The sequence below is a fragment of the Drosophila pseudoobscura genome, chromosome 4 (genome assembly GCF_009870125.1).
Source record: "Drosophila pseudoobscura strain MV-25-SWS-2005 chromosome 4, UCI_Dpse_MV25, whole genome shotgun sequence".
In the NCBI taxonomy this organism is placed as follows: domain Eukaryota; kingdom Metazoa; phylum Arthropoda; class Insecta; order Diptera; family Drosophilidae; genus Drosophila; species Drosophila pseudoobscura.
In genome coordinates, this window is record NC_046681.1 from 25,930,870 (window position 1) to 25,953,071 (window position 22,202).

A 22,202-nucleotide genomic window follows, 5' to 3' on the forward strand; every position below is an offset into this window, starting at 1 on the left:
ATGGAAGCGCCACTGTGAAAAACCTCCGTTACCCAATTTTTTACATGCCCTTTTTTCCGACATTTTCGAAAAAATCCCAATTTTGATGGCAAACGATCGGGAATTCGATGCTCATCACGAATCAGTATTCGATGTGGCCTGGGACACGGCTCTAAGTGGTATTTCTACACGGTTTTTACATTGGTGCATTGGCACAAGAGGGTGAATCTAATGACGCGTCTTAAAAAAGCGCCACCTCGTTATTGCTACGCACCATGCACACGCATTCGACGCCTACAATTTGACATTCACAGTTTGTTTATTAGAACAAGTTGGCATGCCCGACCATTCAAACAAAAATAGCGGCATAGAATGCATTATTTTGCATTAAAATGGAGAAAAATAAGCGCAGAAGTTCGGTGAGTGTATAAACTACATCTAATATATTACTATATTCCCACTCGTGTCTGTGTTTCAACAATTTTACATAAATATTTTCAGTTGCGGCAGCCGCCAGCCAGAGATGACGATCAGACAGCGGCAGCGGGGACGCAGAATTGCGTGCTCAAGCGTCGCATCAGCTTTAGTGGCAAGAAGTCCGTGAGGTAAGTGTACAATCGTTTGATTCATTTAATTTACTGAAATAATACTGTACTGCTTCACAGAGAGTTCGTGAATACGGAGGAGCCTCACTATTGGGAAGACTCCTACGAATTATCGGATTGCACCAATGGCGAAGACAACAGCAGAGAGAAGGCGTCAAAAGCTGGCCCCAGCCAGCAGGCCCCGACAGCGGACAAAGAGAATATACCCCTGCAGTTTGAACATGCAAGCACCAGAATCGATATGACGTTGAACCTGCGGACGAGCATCGATGTGCCCATGTTTCCATGTGAAAAGAATCGCAATCGCCCCAATTGTTCGGTGCCCCGCGAGTCGCTGTTTGCCGAGAGTTTCTCTCTCTCTTCGATGGGGCGGGACAAGCTAAAGGATACGCTGTACAGCCATCGAATCACGGACAAGACCATAGATCTGATGCAGATCTCATCCAAAGTTAGGGAAGACTGCTCGTTTGAGTTGTCCTCGTTTGAAATGGAACATATGAAAACACAACCAACGAAATCTGTGGGTGATTCCTTTATGGACATCACGCCACTGGGATATACTGGCCCAGTTACTCCTGCAGCTGCTGCAGTCCCCGTCCCAGCAGAAAAGGAGAATGTTGATCCTGTTCAGAAATTGGTGCATATGGAGGTGGAAGAGGGCCAAAAGGAGATCCAGAGGCAGGAAGATATATCCTTTGACTGCGACATGAATGGTTGGTTTCTTTTGCTTACTCTCTTCCTTTGAACAGCTCTTAATGTGGAAACATTTGCACTCTTGCAGATTCCGATGCCAGAGACCGACTGCCGTCACATGGCTTCTTTCAGACAGAGCCCAACAATAGTACCATCAACTACCTGGGAGACGAGTCTGTTCTCATTCCATTCGACATGATTTCTGGGGAAAACATCAGCAAGAAGCTGAACTTTCGTCAACTGAACGATGACCTGGAAGCGGGAAAGATTAAGGTCTTTGCGAACGGCCCCAGGACCCCGTGCACAGACCGCAAGGCCAAGCAGAAGAGGTTCTGGCATGGCCTAGATGAGGATCAGGATCAGGATCCAATGGACATCAACATAAGGAGCATCAAGCCGCGCGCAACTTTAAATTTCAGTGAGAATATGACCATGTCCCCCTTGGCACAAACAGCGCCAGTAACAGTAGCGGCAGTAGCAGAGCCGTTGCCGCGGGAAAAGCTAAAGATACCGGATGATAAGCGCAAGTATCGGGTCTCGCAGGCGGATGAGATGATGCTGGACAACACGAACTTCCTGGCACATGCCAAATTGGGCGATGAGACCCAATCTCGCAATAGTTCCAAGGTCTTATCGAGGAGAGAGTCTACGTATGAAAGCTCGGAGCTCGATTTGGGAACGCCCAAGAGGAACAGCAGCTGCAGACAGGACTTCCAGCCATCCACCATGCAGGAGGCACCATCGAAGCATTCCAAGCCCAGACAGACCATTCATATGCCTGTGGAAATGGAGCAGGATATGTTTCGTTTGGAAGAAGCTGCTGCCGCCGCCATCCCTCCAGGGCGCACCTCCTCCTCTGCCAGACTTACCATCAGCCAGAACGAGTCCATGGACCAGGGAAATATTGTCGACGAGAAAGCCACAGCCATCCAGTTCGAAGATAACGTGCCGCGCAAGCGCACCATATCGAAACGTAGGGAGACTTTGCTCATGGAGGAGAGCATGGAAGAGGATATTATAAGTCCTCTCAAGGAGCTGCATCTCAAGGGGAATGCTCATCCGGCAAAGGAACCTAAGTCCCGTCACACTCTCCACTTGGCGGAACCGTTGGAGGAAGACGAAGCCCTCCCCCGGAATGCTGCAGCCACTGAGGCCATAAGGAAAGATCGTAGGCACCTGGCTGAAGCCGTTCAGGAGCATCTTCAAATGGGAAATCAGAGGTCCAAAGCTAGGCAGAGTATTCTTCAGGAGGAACCAATAGAGGAAGATGTTGACAATGCAGCTACTGGGGCCATAAGGAATGAAGCGGTTCAGCAGAATCTACCCATGGGAAATCAGAGATCGAAAGCCAGGCAGACTATTCTTCAAGCGGAACCAATAGAGGAAGATGTCACCGCAACGGGGGCAATAAAAAACAAATCCGTTCAGAAGCATGTACCAATAGGAAATCAGAGATCGAAAGCCAGGCAGACTATTCTTCAATCGGAAGCAATAGTGGAAGATGTTGACGATGCAGCCACTGGGGCCGTAAGGAAAGATTATGAGCACCTGGCGGAAGCCGGTCAGAAACATCTACCAATGGGATATCAAAGATCCAAAGCCAGACAGACTATTCTTCAGTCGGAACCAATAGAGGAAGATGTTGACAATGCAGCTACTGGGGCCATAAGGAAGGAAGCCCTTCAGCAGAATCTACCAATGGGAGATCAGAGACCCAAGGCTAGACAGACTATACTTCAGGCGGAAGCAATTGAGGAAGAGTTTGACTATGCAGCCACAGGGGCCATGAGGAAAGATCGTAAGCAGCTGGCTGAATCCGTTCAGGAACATCTACCAATGACGAATCAGAGATCCAAAGCTAGCCAGACTATTCTGCAATCGGAAGCAATAGAGGAAGATTTTGATGGAGCTACTGGGGCCATAAGGAATGAAGCCCTTCAGCAGAATCTACCAATGGGAAATCAGAGATCCAAAGCCAGGCAGACTATTCTTAAGGCGGAACCAATAGAGGAAGAGTTTGACTATGCAGCCACTGGGGCCATAAGGAAAGATTATGAGCACCTGGCTGAAACCGTTCAGGAGCATCATGTGCCCACTGGAGATCGTTCGTCGAGATCTAGGCAAACACTGCTTACGGCAGTACCCATCGAGGAGGACCATTCCATGGCATACCAGAGTTTCAAACCGAGAAACACTCCCGAATCCAGGGAGGAGTCGGTGGCCTTCAAATCCAGAAATACTCTTATGCTGGCGGAACTTATTGAAGAAAATATGACAGCCGTTCGGACGTCTAAAGCTCGCCAGACTCTGCTCTTGGCCACCTCCATGGAGGAGGAGGAGCAGTTGAGGGAACCACCACTCGAGAAGTCTACAAAAGTGGCTCCAAAACGTGGATCCCGGGCTGAACAGACATTGATCATGTCTGAATCTATGGAAGAGGAGGAGGAGCACCCGAAGGATTCATCATTCGGGAAGTCTGCAAATCGCGGATCCCGGTCCCAACAGACATTGATCATGTCTGAATCTATGGAAGAGGAGGCGGAGAAGGCGGACGACTTCCAGAGCCCCCTTCAATCAACAGGAGCTCCCCCGGAACTCCTTCCGATCACTCCCATGCTGAAACAAAACGGATCAGGGTCACTTAATTCCATGAATGAGTTTGAAAAGTTCGAGGAAGAGACCAATCAGGCGGCTACGCCTCGCGGTACGCTTCCTAAGACATCGGCATTGCTGCGGAAAATACGCTCCATGGGCGAGTCCATGAGAATGAGTTTGGAGGGCGATGCCTTGGGATGTGGCACTCCTACACGGCACAGTGGAGATGCCAAGCGATTGTTCGCCCACCTCACGCCCAATCAGCCAGAGGCCAAGAAGCGCAATACCCATCTCTTTGGGGATATGGAGATGGAGCAGGAGATGGAGGCGAGTATTGCCGTTAAAGAAGTGACGGCAGCGGTGGACATGAACTTTGACTTGACCTTGCAGCCCGTGAGAGGCCTTATTGGCGAGCACATGTCGCGACCCACTGTATTCGAGGAGAGACCCATCACCGTTTCGGATGTGTCCGCCTACTTCAAAAATCTGTCGTGCAAGGTGAAGAAGGAGCCGGCTGAGGGTACGATGGAGGTGGAGCGCGACACTTGCCCCAGGGACAGTGGAAGCTCCACAGACCGTTCGTTCAAGAGCTACGCACCCACAAACAAGAGGTTCATCAATCTGTCCGGGGACACGACCATCTTTTCGGCTGCCATAGTGGAGACCATTGACGTGGATCAACAGGAGAACAACCAGATAGACAATGTACGGCTCAGTTTGGTCTCCACTCTGGCCGATGAGCCGGACACGGATGAGGAGGCACCGGTTGAGGACGCCTTGGCACTGCCCAAACAGCCTGAGCCTCAGCCTCAGCCAGAGCCTGAGCCTGAGCACTGCCAGGAGCAGCAGGAGAGCTCTCGAGTGGTGGCTGCTGGGTCCAGTGCGTCCTGCAGGAAGTGCGCGAACTGCAGGAGATCCCTGAGTGAGCCAAGGCTGAGCAACGACTCCTTTGTCCTGCCCACCCAGCCGCAGTGGGATATGACGCGGGAAATAGAAATGCTGCGACGCGTGAGAGCGAAGCCCAACCTGGACGACGTGCACAAGTACTGGCAGATTAAGGAGCAGGAGAGGCAGACGATCGCCCTGGAGAAAGAGCTGGACAGCTCGAGTGAGGCGTCCGAGGAGGAAGAGTTCAGCGAGTGGGACGTGAACGAGGTGATGGCGACCTACAAAAGGAAGATGGAAAGGTGAGATCCATTGAAATACAAAGTTTTCCAGACATCCATTCTAACCCGCTCCGCCACCTAGATTCAAGCGCAGTCTGGCCGACAACCAGGAAGTGCTTCAGCAGATGCTCGTCCCACTGGAACCAGTGGACACGTTCTTCGATCGCCTGCACGACCTGCTGGGCGAGCAGCAGCCCAACTGGATATTTGACTACCAGCTAAAGGTCTCCCAGAAACTGATCTTCACCCATCGACTGCTCACCACATTCCGCCTGATCGTTGACTACGAGACTGTGGACGAGTTGGAGACTGCCATACGGGTGTGCGCCATCAATGTGGAACAGGCCACAGTGATTCTGCCACTGCAGAGCTGGACGGCGTTTGAGCACCTGCTCGACTTTCAGCTGCAGCTCAAGCTGCCAGTAAATCTCACCGACTCGATCGAGGGCAGCAGCGTGGAGGCCTTCGCACAGTTTCTGCAACGCATAAATGCCATTTGTGTGGACATACTACGCACATTCCACAAGCTATTGACGGTGCTCACAGCAACAAGGGCGAGTCTTCTAAGGTACATTATCCATTATCCTGTGTGTCTTCGATTTAATTTTTTGTTTTTCCTTTCAGGCAAGCCAATCGAATCGTTGTCAAGAAGACTGTGCGCCGGCACATTGAGGTGGATACACGCACGCGCTTGGAGAAGACCGATTTCGTGATTGAAATCGCCAATGTCGAGGCAATTTCGTTCAGGGATATTCTGCAGCCAAAGCTACATTTCTTCAACGAAAATATTCAGTTTCTGCCAACGGGAGTGGCCTTTTTGGAAGCATTTCTAGATCATCCCGAACAGTATCTCAAAGTTTAATCGTTTTTAAAGGTACAAAATAATATAGTTGAAGCTTTAGCATTTGTACAAACGAATATACTCCCATAAAAATTGTTATTTTTTAAGTCACAGCGGAGAATAGTTAATTGTATAATTTGTGGTATAAATTAGAGTTCGCTGCTGTGTACAGGAGTCCCCCTATCATGGCGGAGACCTTCCAATTGGCATCTAATGATCAAGTAGGCTGGAATATACATTCCCAAACGTATTCCCAAAAAAGTCAGTCGTAGAAAACGTCTCTCTGAAAATAGAAATGATCAACGGGGATTACGAAAGGGCCAGCCCGGAGGAGGTGGCCCAGTTCCTGAAGTTCATTGGGATCAACGACGATCCGTTCGGTCAGAGCGTCACCGCGGGAGGCTCCGTCATCGGAATTCGCTACGACCAAGGGGTTCTGGTGGCAGCCGACAACTGTGTCCACTTCGGATCGACGCCTCGGTTCCAGAACGTGGATCGAGTCTTTAAGATCAACGAGCAAATTGTTATGGGCGGAGGCGGTGACTTTGCCGATATTCAGATGTACAAGCGGACGATTGATGCGCAGGTAGTAACGGATCGGATCTACCAGGACACCACCGAAATGAAACCCAAGACCCTAGCCGGCTGGTTTCGGAGTACCACGTACACTCGTCGCAGCTCCAATGATCCCTCGGCTGTGGCTGTAGTTGTGGGTGGCATGGAACCGCAGGCGGGACCCTACCTCGCCTACATTGATAGTCGGGGACTCATCGTTGAGGACTACGTGGCGACCACTGACACAGCCCAGCAAATGGTCCTGCCCATGGTGCGCGACAGCAAGCCGACGGACCGAGAGTTTACGGAGGAGGAGGCCCTAGCCATGATCCGCCAGGGCATGGAGACGTTGAACAATCGCGACGCTCGTGCAATTCCCTACTACACGGTGGGCGTCTGCAACGCCAACGGATCCCACATCGAAGGACCTTACAATGTGAGCGAGGACTGGACTCTCGCCCGCCACAATAGAATACACTAAAGCCAGACAAACGATTGACATTATATTATGGACTCACATATGGAAAACTTGAGAGTCTTTAAATATCCGAATCTATCTCCAGATGTGGCTAATCAGCAGGAGCAGAACACTTCTCTCTCCCTCTCTCTCTATCTGTCTCTATCTATCACTCTCTGTCTGCCCTCCACGAAATTCCGTTAAGCAATATGCTTAATTAATTTATTTAGATGGAATAGTAGTCAAGTACGTTGATATGTATATTGTTGTATCGCTATTATCATTATTATTCGGGTACTTTGAGAAGCTGAGTCGCTTGCCTCGTGCCAGAGCAAGGAGCTTTTTACAAAGTATAACATTTTTGATAGGTCTGGCAGCCTTGTAAATTTGAATTTTCATGTCATAGCAAGGATTTTGTTTTGTAAGTTGGACCTTTTTTAAAATGTCTGGCAGCTTTGTAAATTTGAGCTGGAGTTTTTGGTTCGTAGCAAGGATCTATTTGATACTGTCTGGCAGCTTTGTAACTTTCAATTAGAAATTTGGTATCGTAGCAAGGATCTTTTTGAAAATGGAACCTTTCTTAAGTGTCTGGCAGCTTTGTAAATTTAAATTTGAAATTAAGGCTCGTAGCAAGGATCTTTTTGTAAATTTTACCCTTTTTAAAAAGTCTGGCAGCCTTGTAAATTTAAATTCGAAATTTTTCGCCGGAAAATTTGTAATTTAATTCAAAAATATAATTTTAAACTTAACTTTTAATTATGCCATATGTTATTTAAATAGTTATAGTAAAATTTTCTTTTCAACTTGTTGCCACAAAAACTCAACAAGTTGTTCGTATACGAGTATTTACCTCCCATTTCGCTGGTCCTTTAATTTCCCTTGACCCCTGGCACAGTCCTACTCTAGCCTCCTCCCTTCATCCATCTAATTTGGTGAGTCCGTTCAGGCTTTGATTTAATTTACTCGGACATTGTTCTGGTATCTGTTTTGTATGGCGCTGGGCTGCTGTTTTGTCGTTCCATCCCCATCTGCCCCAGAAATAGTGGAGCCAGAGACTCTGGCTGCTCTGTTTGTGGCGTGCGCATATGAGATAAAATATGTGGTCAATTTTACTTAATAGCGACTTAGTAGTAGTGTTGCCAAGATTTATGTGACGTTCATATTGCCTCCGACAGAGAGCTAGTACTTCCCCTCTTCGTGCGGTCTCTTCAAGGGTTAATTGGGGGAGTTCTACTTGGTTTTTGTCTTTCACTTTGTGTATTGCTTTTATTATTATTGAATTTTAATGCATATCGAATGCACACATAAAGATTCAATGTCACAGAGACATAACTTCTCTCTCGGGGGCAGGAGGGTGGAGGGAGGGGGGCTATGGCAACCCTTTGTAATGTTTATGCCACATTCGGTTTGCCCTCTTCGCTTTCACCATAAAAAGGCGTAATATTTGTATTACGCCCTATCCTTGGGCTTATCAAACAAACATTTTCAGACTGCGTATGCCCAGCGGAGCAATCTTTTTATTGATACGCTTACGGTTCGGTAGCAAAGGGTGTGTGCCCACTGCTCCAGCTCCACCTCCACCTCCGTCTCATGCTCCGTCTCATGCTCCTTCGCCTGTTGTGTCTGCACTTTTGACTTGCCATGACGCCTTGTCAAAACACCTTTCGTGAAAGGATGTGTGACTGTCAGTGACAGTCCTCTGGGGGTGGTGGAAGGGTTCATCAAACAGGGTGTACGAGTGGGTGGGTTCAAGCACTCGTTTCTGCTTCTCTTTTTTTTTATCATCGAATGGCATTTTGCAACGTGTCATATTTACTCTGCGGATTTGTCCCATTATTCACTTGACAACACCGTGGTGGGGCACTCGGGAGTCGCTTCCCAAAACTCGATTCAAGTGCCTTTTGCGGCTTAGTTTAAAGTTCATGCCTTTGCCACGCGTTTTCCCTTTTCCACTTTCCATTTCCCCTCTTTGTGTTTTTCTCTCTCTCTCTTTTCTTCATTGTTGTTATTTTTTGCAAATTTCGCTTTATCTATTTTTCTATATCATTGAACTGTTTTTTATGTGTTTTTCTTCTTCATTCGGTTTTGGTTTTGGTTTTCGGTTTTGGCTCTACTTCTGTCCTTAAGGGAGTGGATTTCGATTTCTGGTTGATTTGCAGGCGTTGACTTCTTATCGTGTGGAACGTACGTCTGTGCATATGTGCCGCCGAAGAGGGGGAGGGAGAGAGCAATGATGATATGTGGGTTATTATTGTCAATTTTTATGGGATTTTCATGTGTGACTTCACTCGGCTTGCTCCATGGGGGAGGGCGAAAATGTTGCAGTGTTAGATAAGAGCAGCGTGAAATGATGGACAGGGGGGGGGTGGTTGAATGGGTGGAGGTACCACGAAAATTAATAAGAGATGGTTGGGGTTGTTTCGGGATTAAGGCGGTGAATATTTGGTTAATTTGTGCGAGTTCTTTCACCAAAAAGTATCATCTAGTACTTGTGGCCTTGGTTATTCCTCTTGAACAAATATCTCTTCCAGTTCTTCCAAGTTCTCGTTCTAAAGATCCCAAAAAGATGCTTCTTCTAAAATAAATACAGGTATCGCAGCTAGCACATCCTCTACCATCTCTACCATCCAACTATTCCGCACTTGCCCTCCAAATCCACACCTCGGAAGGGCCTCTCCATCTCCATCTCCAGCCACTGCCAAACAATGGCTCTCCTCCAGCCAACAAATAAACTCTCCAACAGAACGTGATCAAACATAATCAAAGAATAAGGTGCACTCCTTGGACCCCATCCTTCCATCCTTCCAGGGAGGGGAAAAACTATCAAGCATGGCCCACTCGCTGGTAGAAGTAATTTTCTTATGAAATAAACTGCAAATAAAGTGAATTTTATGCAAAATATGTTTAATAAACAAAATCAAGTTTGGCCCCAAGGACAAAACGAGGCGAAAAGACAACAAAACAGCCGAAAAGCAGAGCAGAGCAGAGCAGAGCAGGGCAGGGCAGGGCAGGGCAGGGCAGGGCAGGAAAAGGACATCATCAACGACAGTGTGAAGATTTTTAATTGCCTTAGGAAAATGTGTGTGTGTGGGGGTGGTGTGTGGGGGTGGTCCTGTGGCTATGGTGTCTATGAGATGGGACTTGAGATGCCCAAGCAAAGATAATAAGATTGTAAACTATAAAACGATGGAAGCAGATGGCAGGAGGAGCACAGGGTTGAAGAAGAATTATCCTTCCCCCATGTGGCTGTGTGTCTGTGTGTGTGTGTGTCTCTGGTTAGTGCCCATAAGGATGCGGATGTGGATGTCCTTTCTGCTTGGTTTTGCCTTTTTAATGTCATTTCAGCTACTTTACAACGAGAAATTCCTGGGGATCTGCTGATGGGGTGAAGCTTCCAGAGGAAGATTTTGTGTCTCAGACAATTTCAGAAAATGCCAACTCATTAGAATTTCGCCCGACTCCTGGCTCTCCGGCTCTCGGCCACTTTTCCGGAGTCAACTTTCTTTCGAAAGCAAAGTTGTCGCCACTACAATCTGGCCACATAATTAATGATATACACACACCCATACATACACCCTCTCACACCTTTACCCCCCCCTTGGCTTTATTGGACGCCAGTTTTGGTTTTTATTCTGCTGACGCCAACTCGAAAATAATTTGATATTTTCAATTAAAGTTTTTCAATGGCTTTTCAAAATGTTTTTCTGGTTTTCCTTCGAGCGGGGGGCGGGGCAAGGGCCCACAATAATTGCATTGTAATTGACTTTTGATAGTGTTCCCATTCTCTGCTTTAAAAGGGGGGATTGCAGGATGTTTCGTTGTGGGGTTTTGGTTGAGATTTTGCGGCTTAGGGGTTGCCCTTTGACTTTGAGTCTCTGTGGGCTAGGGTCAAGCCAATCCACAAAACATCTTGCGGCTACGCATTTTGCTTTCCTGTCTTTATACATTTTTGTATCTATTACCGATTTTTTCTTTGCATTTTCTGCCTTTTGTTAATTCTTCAAAAAACACCTCCTCCCTTTACGGACTCCTCCCATTTACCTTTATAAAACATCATTCCATATTTCCTTTCACAACGAAATATTTCCTTTTGAACATTGATTCCTCTCGGTGCTTTTTACCGATTTTTCCATTCAAGTATCTCGCCATTATTAATTAATTTTTATTTTTTGTCTTTCCATATTGGGCGTTTTCCCGGAACCACTCCACGGCTCTCTCATTATAAAAAAAAAAACGCAATGCGGACAATTTTAATTTACACCAAAAACACAGAGGAAAGCCCTCCCTTTTCCCTCTCCCCTCCCCACTCCACCCCTCTGCTTTTCTTTTACCTTACCCCCTCGCTTTGCCCCTCTGTCCTCTTTGCCCCGCGAAGCTAAAAATAATTTGCAGCAAACAAAACAGCGCAAAAGGAAAAACTTGATTATTTTATAAAAATATTTTGTTACGTTAAAGAAAATTTTCACCATTTTTCTCTGGTCCTCTTCGCCTCCCTTTCCTTTGCCACGGCTCCTTCAAAGCTTCCTTCCGCCCCCCCCTCTCTGATTTCTTTTCTCTTTGTCGATATTAAACGAAAATAAAATACAAACAAACCGGCACAAAAAAATGCGACAAAAAATTGCAAGTTTTACGTTTCTTTGTTGGTGCTGGTGTGTGTGTGTGTGTGTGTTGGGGATACCTGGGTGGGCGTGGCTGTATTGGGTAGCGAATGCTATTGAATGCCGTGTGCCCCGGCAGCTCGACAATTTCTCCCATTGCACACTTTTAAGCGCAAAATCAGCTTAGGGGCTCATTATCCCCGGCGTTCGTTCATTCATTTAATTTTTAATTAATTTTCCCAACGCCCGCAAAAATCGACGAAAAAACTGAACACAACACAAAAAAAGAACAACAAATTAATATAAGAAGGAATATGCATACATATATAAAAAACGGGGGCGTGGCACTGCGGGAGGGGGGGCATGCAATGTATTTTGTTCCTGCCATCAACACTCGCTAGCTTTTGGCCATTTGTGGGCTTCTTTTTTGCCCTTTTCCCTCGGAAGGAGCAAAGGAAGTTTTCCCCAACAAGAAAAAACTGGCACAAAGGGTTGAGTGGGTTCGTGGTTGGCGCTGGGGGGCGCTGGTATAGGGGCGGGGCGGGGAGCTCCTTTGGCGGCACGCTGCCTTGGCCCTTTACTATTTAATTATTTTCGCTGCTCTTCTGAGTCCCGGCCTTTTGCTTACAACTTGTAAAATACTTACATATAAAATAAAAATAATACAAGCAAATTTTTATAAAAAGAGGTGGGCGGGGGGGGATGGCAAAGCAAAGCGGAGGCAGAAGCAGAAGATGTGGTACTCTAAGAAAAATAGGATCTTAGTGGGATGTTAAGGAATATTACACTGATATTTAGATTTTCGATAGAGAAATATACCTTTTGGGGAGATGCTGTCTTCTGGCACAGAAGGACCCGCTGGAGGCCCCGCTGGACGACCCGCTAGACGACCCGCTGGAGGACCCGCTGGAAAGTGTATCTCTGGCAGGCTTCCTGCCAAAGAGCAGCCTGAAGGAGTGTTCCCAATCCATGGTCCAGGGCCTATTCCTTCAGGATTGAATGTTGATCTGTTGCCAAGACCTAAGACCCCTCTAAGCCCCTCTAAGACCCCAGAAACAGACGATAGAGAAGCCGAAACTGGATGCAGGAAGCAGGCTGGGTTTTCTGCACAAAGTGGGTTACAATTTCTATGCAAACACGCTGGAAGCGATCTCCTACAATGTCTCAAGTCTGTAAGAGATGTCGCTGTCCTCTCCCGAAAGACACTTGAACGAGGGATCACCCAATGACCGCTAGGGGAAACTGGAAGTCGCAACAAGTCCCCAAGTGGCGGAGACACTCCAAAATGTCTCTCAAAACCTGTGAAAAGCAGAAGATCCATCGATTCATTGATAGACTGTGCCCCCTTGCTCCACAATTCCAGCCACTTAGCCCGCCGTGAGTACCCTGCCCTCGAAGAAAGAGTAAAAACCAGCTAACAGGAAGCGTTAATTGATTTTGTTTTATTCTTTTGCGTGGCCTAAGCTGGCCCCGCCACACGGTGCGGCATGTGGGGGGGGCAAAGAAAGGATGTTTTTTGGGAGAAATGGAAAACAAGACGCCACAGAAGCAACAGAAGCAACAGAAGCCACCCTTTGCCGAAGTTTTTCCTTAAGCAACAAAAGGGGGGGACAGAGGGGACGGGGGGTGGGCTGTGCTCCTTTTATGCTTAATTAAATATTCATCAAACACACAATGGAAAACTTTTAAATACTCATCAAGTTTGCGGCATCCTCCTGCCCGTCCTCGACGTCGTCGTCCTCGTCGTCGTCTTGGGATCTGCTCGAAGATGGAGGGTTCGACGATGATGAAGCCAAGTATGTGCTCATATGTTTGGGCCCGAGACTCCGAGGACCCCAGCTCCTGTCTGCTCTAATCAATAACAACAAATCGGCGTTTACTTTGTATTTGAAATCTGCATAGTCCCCCCTTCCATGCCGTATTCCCCTTTGGGACATTAAAAACTCATTTCCCCACTACCGAAAACCGAAAGAACAGAACTGAATCTCAATCTAAACCCTCGACCCCCTTGTCCCCCCTCGCTGCCATTTCTGGGATTTTCTTGTTTTGTTTGTTATTTTGTTATTTCAACATATGCCCAAGTTTTTGTTGTGCCCCCACCCGATCCACCTCTTCGTTTTGGATAGACAAATAGCCAGAACAGGCTTCTATATGGAATATGCCCATGTACTGCCCAGTTAGATAAACTTTGAATAGTTTCCAAGTGTGTGTGAATGATTCTCGGGGGCAGGGGAATGCCTTCCAGGGGCAGGAGCTGCCGTGGGGTGGTTCTTAAGAGCGGACTTCACGATAGTTGGGAGGGGGCCAAGTGTGCGTGAATCCATTAGAAATCACATAAAACTATGGGAATCTGTTTGCTTTGGCTTTTCGTTTGCTCCCTGCGATTGTTTGCGGAACTGCGAGAGGTTTTTGGGGCGGAGAAGGGGGGGTTACCAAATTGGCCAAGGCGTTGCAGGGTATTACAGCACTTAAATGAAAGTCGAAATGGGTAGGAAAATGGGTAAAGATTAAGTGTAAGGAGATCTGCTATAGCGATGGTGGTTTGAGGTCTGAGGTCTTGGGGATCTGCTTCAACAACGGACATCTCCTCGAAGGTGGATCTCAGCCAGTCCTCATGCCCATGACTCCTAGGCCAGAGCCCATTTCTTCAGGAATGGCTGTGAAAGTGAAAGTGGAGGCAACGAAAAGCAGGCAAGTAGGAGACACACTCCAAGGACCTCCAAATCACAAGTCCAACGAAGACTTTGAGACGCCCTAAGTGGGCTTGGATTCAGGCTTGGATGGTCCATTCCAAAAGCACCTAAAGGGTGACAAAAGGTAACATATTTTCCATTTTGAAACAATATTCTAGAGACCTGATGGGCTTTCAAAAGAGGCTGAAAGCACTACCATTTCTACGAGGAATAGCTATTATACGGGCATCATTTCATACATAAATTTATTGTATTTTTGGGTCGTTCAAGGTCTCACATTTCTCCACATATGCCAAAAATCGATGCCCATCGTGGACCCAACTCCCAAGCAAATCCTGACGCCGGCTTCGTTCGCTTTAATTGATTTCTGTGTCTCTGTGACAGCTCGAGCCAATCGACAGCTTTCGGTAATTGCAGCCCTAAGCCCGGAACCCTTTCTGCTTAGCCCTGCCCGAGAAGAGTCTGCGCCAAATGCAATTAACCAGCCGTAACGCCCACACACATTAAACCGGAAACAGAAACAGAGACCCGGAGAGAGGCATTCGTTCGGCTTTTGATGTCACTTTTGGCAAATGAATTTATACAAGGGCGGGACAAGGGGGGTGCCAAGGGGGGGACAAGGGGCACATCAAACGTTCGTTATGCTCATATGTGGAATATTTGAAATATCATAAGCTCTTTCTTTCCATCTTTTGGGCCCGGCAGAAATTACACAAATGTAATTTTCAGCTAAATGGAATGTTTTTAATGAATTTATATTCCCCGAGAGTGCCAACAGTGGGGTGCAGGCTCTGGATTCGAGTGAAACCAGCCCAAGACCCGCATCTATTCCTAGACCCGTAAATCATCTTCGATCTTCGATGAAGTCTGGACCGAAATAGAGTGCCTTTTTTGGGGTAGGTCATTGAACTAACTTCAGTTTTTGAGCATTTCCCCCGCTGTCTGCAGATCAATGCACTCCAAAAATATTTCCCTTCTGCACTCAAAAATTGGGAATTCTGTTTTTTGGGGGGCTGTTCTGTTTCTGTTCAAAATGGAGGCTGGTTTACACTGCTTATGAAAATTATGATAATTTCATGAGGAATTTCACTTCCAGAGGCCTGCCCAAGTTCATTGGGGATTTGCATTTGTATGGGCTCCAATGACTGGGTTACGTATTCGAGGCGAACTTCTATGAAGGAAGCATTAGCTAAGCGCTATTCACCTCGAACTTGAGCTTCCCACATCGGATGTGTGGAGACAAAGCGGCCGCGAGGTCTTTCGATGTTTTGTTCTTCTCTGGTTCTGGAACAGAGAACAAAGGGGAAGCTTGGGAATTTATTCAAGAGTGATTGAAGGGTAAAAGTACTTAGAAAATTTCGGAATTAGTCAAAGGAAACAAGTAATAAATTATTTAAAAATTATCGAAATTAAATTCCCTGCTGTCCAGTGTAGTGGAGCGATCTGGATATCTCTCTCTCTCCGTTTTGTAATCGTACTCTTTCTCTCCGAAACCAATGGAATCGCAAAGCTTTAAAAATAAATGAACTTCGACGTCATCGCGGCTCTGACGGAGGGAGAGCGCGTGGCAAATGAGAGGCCGTGAGAGACGTTCGGACGTCACCGGAACGTATATAAAGCTATGGATTCGCTGCAGTGCCCCACCAGTCGCCGACATGAATCAGGCCTCGCTCTACCAGAACGCCAACCAGGTGCAGCGCCACGACGCCAAGCTGATCCTGGAGGAGTTCGCCTCGACGCTGCAGTGGCGATCGGACGGGGAGGACGCCCTCCTGGACGTGGGCTCTGGCTCGGGAAATGTGCTGATGGACTTCGTGAAGCCCCTGATGCCGCGGGGGGCCCAGCTGGTGGGCACCGACATCTCCAGCCAGATGGTGGGCTTCGCCAGCCAGCACTACCGGAGGGAGGAGCGCACCCAGTTCCGGGTGCTGGACATTGGCTGCGAGCGACTGCCGCAGGAGCTGAGCGGCGGCTTCGATCACGTCACCTCCTTCTACTGCCTCCACTGGGTGCAGAACCTGCGCGGGGCCCTGGCCAACATTTACGATCTGCTGAGGCCCGAAGGCGGCGACTGCCTGCTCGTCTTCCTCGCCTCCAATCCCGTCTACGAGGTGTACAAGATCCTGCAGTTGAACGAGAAGTGGTCGGGGTACATGCAGGACGTCGAGCAGTTCATCTCCCCGCTGCACTACAGCTCCAATCCCGGCGAGGAGTTCACCCAGCTGCTCAACGAAGTGGGCTTCATCCAGCACAATGTCGAGATTCGCAGCGAGGTCTTTGTCTACGAGGGTGTCAGGACTCTGAAAGGTGAGTGGCAAGAGCCTGCAGCTCCTCAAGGAGGTTCCCACTGAATGCATCTCTATTCTCAGACAATGTCAAGGCTATTTGTCCCTTCCTGGAACGCATGCCAGCGGCCCTGCACGAAGATTTCCTGGACGACTTTATACAGATTGTCATCTCCATGAATCTGCAGCAGGGCGATCAGGCCAACGGTCAGGATCAGAAGTTTATATCCCCTTACAAGCTGGTGGTGGCCTATGCTCGCAAGTCCCCGGAATTTGTGAACAATGTCCTGGTCGAGTCCCCGCATCAGAAGCGCCTCAAGGGCCTGAATTAGGGCTCCTCTGAGTGTTAGTGAAATTTATCATTGCAGTGTTTAAAACCACTTAAACAGAGTCTATTTATGCCAAATAATAGCCAAATAATAATCTACTTGTTAAGAAGTTCCTAAAACCCAACCCATGAGCATATTTATGGGAAATTCCCATTAAAATCTATTAAAAATATTCTCTAGAATTAATATTGTATTAAAAATGTATAGCAAATAAATATTAAATATTATTTGTATCAACTGAGATGCTTTATTTATATTATATTTTTCTAAGAATTTATAAGAAAATTGTACAATAATATTTTTAAGGAAAATAAATTCTATAGTTTCGTGCATAAAAGAATTAGTTCAAGATATTATAAGTGCTTGTATAAAAGGTTTATAATTTTCTATTCATTTCTAAATCACAAGTATCTAATTTTTAAAAGAGATTTACGTATTTCTGACTGCAGTACATTCACTGGCGTTCTCATGAATACTCATCCACTTATAGGCAAACAAAGTTTCAGATACAATCGTTATTTCAGGCTTCCACAAAACACTTGCATTACTCAACACTTTTGCTTGTTATGTAAAGCGCGATCTTTGCGTGATCTGGTCACATTGTCATACAATTATCGTCACACAAATCGAATATATATATAATCATGAGATTTCCCTGTGATATATCATTTATATAGAGCGATTGAAGCCCCGGCATTTGTTGTTGGACTGGAATAATTGCTGCTTTTGACAGAAGCAATTATTGGAAAAACAAGTTACACTCTCTCTCTCACTCTCTCTCTCCCTCTCTTTCTATCTGTCGAGAACTGTAACGGCTTACTCTCTCCATTTCCATTTCCCCCTCTCTCTTACATTTTGTGCTTTTGTCAGCCAAAGCCGAGCGGCGCGTCAGAAACCGCGTGCGTTTTAACCGCTTGCGTTTGCCTCGCGATTTTATGAACACAACTTTGCCTCAGACGCGGGACCGCCCATGGAGCGGGGGATGTCGAAAGGGTTGAAAATGTTGCCATTTTAGTCTAAGAACAATTTTAATTGTAATTCTGTTTATACCTCTTACAAAAGGGAGAGCAAGGGCATGATCAGACGCAAAGGTTTGAGACTTGAAAAACCAGAGATTGGAAGAGATTTATACTAGGACTTCCCATCGATGTTCATAGCATAGCTCCTGGCTATAGCTTTTATATTCCCTTCTGTTTAAAATTATGTCTTTCGATATTCCCTGAGGACATACATCCCAACTACCGGGTATCCTTTAGTCGCTTTACCCCCAATAATATTATTCCACATATTTTTTTTGTAAACTCCCGAATCTCTGTGTGTTACGTATGTCGATGTCGGTTAGACGTGGCCCAGGAATTTTGAAATGAGTTATTAACGCGCTGTCGACAGAATGTGGATCCGGCAAATGCCTAGCCATGTCATTCATCAGGGTCGCAGAAGAAGGCCCGGGCACATCCCGGAGCAAAGCGAGGGGTAAGGCGTGAGCCTGTCTAGCTGCCAGGCAATCGTCGGTCTATCCTTGGGATCTCCCCCCCCCCGCGCGGTGGTGGGTTAAAAAGTAGTAAATGTTTGTCTTAATCTTTGATTTTTGTTTTCCCACCCCCCCGCAGTACATCCCTCCCCCCGTCCGTCGCCCGTTGCTTTGTTTCTGGCAAATGTAAACGACAGGAATTAATTTAGATAAATGATTTCTCAAGTGCGCTTCAGACGATTTGCCGCCTGTCAGTCAACCAAAAGGCTGGGAGACGGAAGGACCTTCCTCCTCTTGCCCTGCGTCCGCGGTGGGGGCGTGGCATGCCATTCGAACGGATCTAGAGACCCCCCTCCCCCAAAAAACCCGTCTCAAAATTGTTTTCGCAAACAAATTTTCGTATTGAAATTTGATTTATTTGTTAATTTGTTTGTAATGAATTTTCCGTTTGCTCCACTGCCTCTGGCCCCCAGCTGTGGGAGGGAGGGGGGGGGAGGGGGGGGGGGGTGGTCCTTTAATTGCCTGTGCCTGGCATTTGCTTTGCCTTCTCTGCATCATTTGTTTAGCTAATTTTCCAGGAACTTCCTTGAAAGATTCAACGGGGGAGATTTCTGTGCCTTGGATTGGAAAAGAAATTGTTAATTCGGAGTTTAGGAGGAATTTGTGGGTAGCTCTTTCTGATGGAAATCGAATAAAATTCTTATTAATTCAAGACCCCATAGATATGGTACGAATAGGTCTCCTGACATCGCCCATTGCTGACCATTTGCTGACCCCCGCAGACCCGGCCCGCCCCCATGCCTTTGGTCAAGCGTTTCCGGGGGCGTAACCACAAAAGCAAACACGGCATAACGGAACTAAATGACGGCACATACGGGCATGTACCCGACTGTACGTTCGTTTTCGGAGGGGGCGTGTGCCTTTGGTCAGAGTTCAAACAAATGCGTCGCCAACCAAATGAAATGTTCGGGGATATTCAGGTGGGTTTTCCCTGCACCCCACTCCACCCCCGAGGGGGGGGGCCGCTGACCATTTTGTTTGAGTTTACTTAGCGCCTTTGTTGACTCTCCGGCGTTTTGATTGCGTTTTCCATATGCAAATGTGGCAACCGGAGGGGAGGCTCAAATATGTAGGCTTGTCCCGGGGTCTCTCTATCTGCTGGAAGCGTCCGCGCAATGCAATTACACTCCACGGCCCACAGAAAAGAGCCCAAAATGGGGCACATTATGGAAAATTATAGAAGGAATATTCTAATTTGCCAGCGAGTGTCATGTGCGGCTTTTGTATTAAAAATTCAACATTAACGAGTGGCTTTTTTTCTGTTAGATGAGAGTGCACTGGGTAGCAAAGGGGGGTGGGGGAGTACATCTCTATCTCGTTTTTTCAAGTATTTTTTCACTCTACTTCTCTTGGACCTCCTTCTGCTGCTGTCCTTTGCTTTTTAAATAAGAATTTTAATAAATTATATTGTAATATGACAGAAATGCTTCACTGACCTCGGGACAGGGGCGTAGAGTTAGAAAGGGGCTCCAGGAGCATAAAAATAAAATAATGTCTAAGCTTTGCTCTGCATATGGATAGATTTTTCAACCCAAAAACTAGTCTCAAAGAAACCTTGAATCCCTCTTTGGAAACCCCCTTGCTAGTAGGCGTGGTCACCGCAGTCCTTTGCTTATGAATTTTTCAATAACAAAATGTGGCACAACAGAAGAAAAAAAAAGGGTAACAAATTGTAGAAAAATTTCTCGAAAAATTTGCAGCTAATTATGGGCATCAGGGGAGGGGAGGGGGGGTAAGGAAACCGGAAACCCTTTGGGACGAGGAGTTAGCCCAGGGTTTAATCCTTTTTATTTTTTTTTGTTTTTCCTTTGCAGAATGCTGTCGAGTGTTGTTGCCGTACTTCATTACGTTTCGTTTTGGGCTTTTGGTTTATTTTAATTTCATTTTATGATTTAACTTTACACCTGCCCGAAAAACGAGACGCCCACACAGCCCGAAGGATACGCAGAAGGACACGCAGAAGGACTGTCGACTGCACTTCAATTAAAAACCCGAGTCCTGGGCCAAGGACAGAGGCACTTAAGTGCCTTTCACCCCCCCCCTCCCCCTTGCCAGTGCCTGTCCCGTCCCCTCGAAGGTGTGGGCACATTTCTTTGGCCCCAAAAATATTTCGAAACATTTTCCGCTACGAATAAAAAAGGGACAACAGTAATATGAAGATTTCTCTCTGGGCAGAAGAAGAGTTTTCGGGCATGCCGGGTCAAGGGTGGATGGTTGGGGGCCGGGGAGGGGGGCAAATCTTCGTGTAATCGGATAAGGTAATTGGAGGCTTTGTCTAGACATTAAGTGAACATAGTAAATTCTGTGCTGCCCGAAAGATGACTGCCAAAGTCCTTGGGGGCTGGGGTACAGTGGCAAGAAATTTGTCAACCCTGAGACAAAGCCTCGTGGGATCTTCACTAGAAGATCATAGATTTCCAAGGGACTTTTCTCTTAATTTATCTCTTTTTAAGCGAAGCATTACCGATCGTTTGTCTTCAGTGTTCTGTACTCCCTTTACTATATTCCCGACCCACTGTGCCTCATTGAATCCCTCAAAACTACTCTCATTGGAAACCTTTTCGCTGTTCCTGCACAAAACTTTTGTACGGCAACACATGTTCGAGGTCCTTTGGCTCGGTCCCAGACTCCCGGCATAACAAACTCCTGGAATCACTTGAAGGAACCACTGCGACGGCTTTTAATAAATCGATTTAAATTTCTGATCATATTTTCATCTCCAGAGAAATTTAATAGTTTTTCGCAATAACATTTTATGTGGCAACTCAACATTTTGCAGTCCCTCAGACGAACTCCACTCGCCGACTATCGATGGGGTCTCTGTTCCGACTAAGGGATACCTGGTAATCCCATATGCTAGAAGATGGAAATCCTGCAAAGAAAAGGCCAAAATATATGACGTATAAAAGCTCAATAAGGGATAGTTCTTATTCGGTCTTAAGGTCTGTGCACACGTACCTTTTATGGGGTCTACCCGCACCCTCCTCGTGCTGAGTAACAAGAGCGACGAGAGAGACCAGCGAAAAACTACCCAACTAAAATAATAAGAGCGGCAACAAACTTGGGCAAAACCCGGCACGTTGCCACGTTGGGACAACGAAACGAAGTCCAAACAAAGAAACTGTAAAGTTTACGGGTCACACGATGTGCCATGAGCTCTAGCAGGACCCGCTCTCTCTCTCTCTCTCTCGCTCTCTCTCCCAGGACCCTGTCGTCTATGGTGCTTCCTGTGCAGGGCAATAAAATTACTTTAGCCCATAAGTATGCTACAATTTTAGGTACGAGCTTTCGCCGGCTTTTGGTCGCAAGTGCTGCAAATAGTTTTGCTCCTGCTGCAGTCTCCCACTACCCCCCCTGCCCCTCCGGCCGCCCCCACCGAGACACACATCATAATTAATGCAAAGCTGGCAAATGTATGCAACACCTGCGGTTTGTTTAAAACGACCACAAGCATTGCCCCCCCTCTCCACCTCCCCCTCCCTCCGTCCTGGGCTCTTGGGGTCTATCCTGGGGCTACTAACCAATTTTGGTTATTGAAATTGCTTCGTCCAAGTCGCTGACATTTTATGCTCATTTAATTGCAGGGCCCACAAAAAAGGCTGTCCAATTTCACTTCAATCGAATTCAATACGCTTCGCTTTTCCAATTTCAATGTCCCGAGGCCTCGCAACGAATTGGTTTCTCCGCTTGCGGTCCTGCAGGACCAACTGGCGACGACACAAGTTGTTTTGCGGTTAGCGCAGTGTTTCTTGCCACATCATGCTGCCACCGACGAGTATAATTAACCAGCTTAGCCCACATTCTGTGGACACTGTACTGCGGCTGTAATTGCGATTGCCAATTGTTTTTTATATACATATAGTCTGTTATTCCCT

General features: G+C 46.9%; 3 protein-coding genes across 3 annotated transcripts; all 3 read left to right on the top strand.

Moving 5' to 3' along the window:
• Nucleotides 1-248: 248 nt before the first annotated feature.
• Nucleotides 249-5,997, top strand: LOC6903119 (uncharacterized). Its single transcript, XM_002132793.3, has 6 exons — nt 249-398; nt 481-584; nt 645-1,297; nt 1,366-5,059; nt 5,121-5,606; nt 5,663-5,997. Exons 1-6 carry the CDS (start codon nt 372-374, stop codon nt 5,898-5,900), a joined length of 5,202 nt encoding a protein of 1,733 aa, XP_002132829.2. The 5' UTR covers nt 249-371; the 3' UTR covers nt 5,901-5,997.
• Nucleotides 5,998-6,174: 177 nt separating this feature from the next.
• LOC6903120 (proteasome subunit beta type-4-like) lies at nt 6,175-6,915 on the top strand. Its single transcript, XM_002132794.3, has one exon. It carries the CDS (start codon nt 6,175-6,177, stop codon nt 6,913-6,915), a length of 741 nt encoding a protein of 246 aa, XP_002132830.2.
• An 8,896-nt stretch (nt 6,916-15,811) lies between these two features.
• Nucleotides 15,812-16,920, top strand: jhamt (juvenile hormone acid methyltransferase). Its single transcript, XM_001356873.4, has 2 exons — nt 15,812-16,489; nt 16,552-16,920. The coding sequence occupies exons 1-2, from the start codon at nt 15,838-15,840 to the stop codon at nt 16,797-16,799; spliced, it is 900 nt and encodes a 299-aa protein (XP_001356909.3). The 5' UTR covers nt 15,812-15,837; the 3' UTR covers nt 16,800-16,920.
• The last annotated feature ends 5,282 nt before the right edge of the window (nt 16,921-22,202 follow it).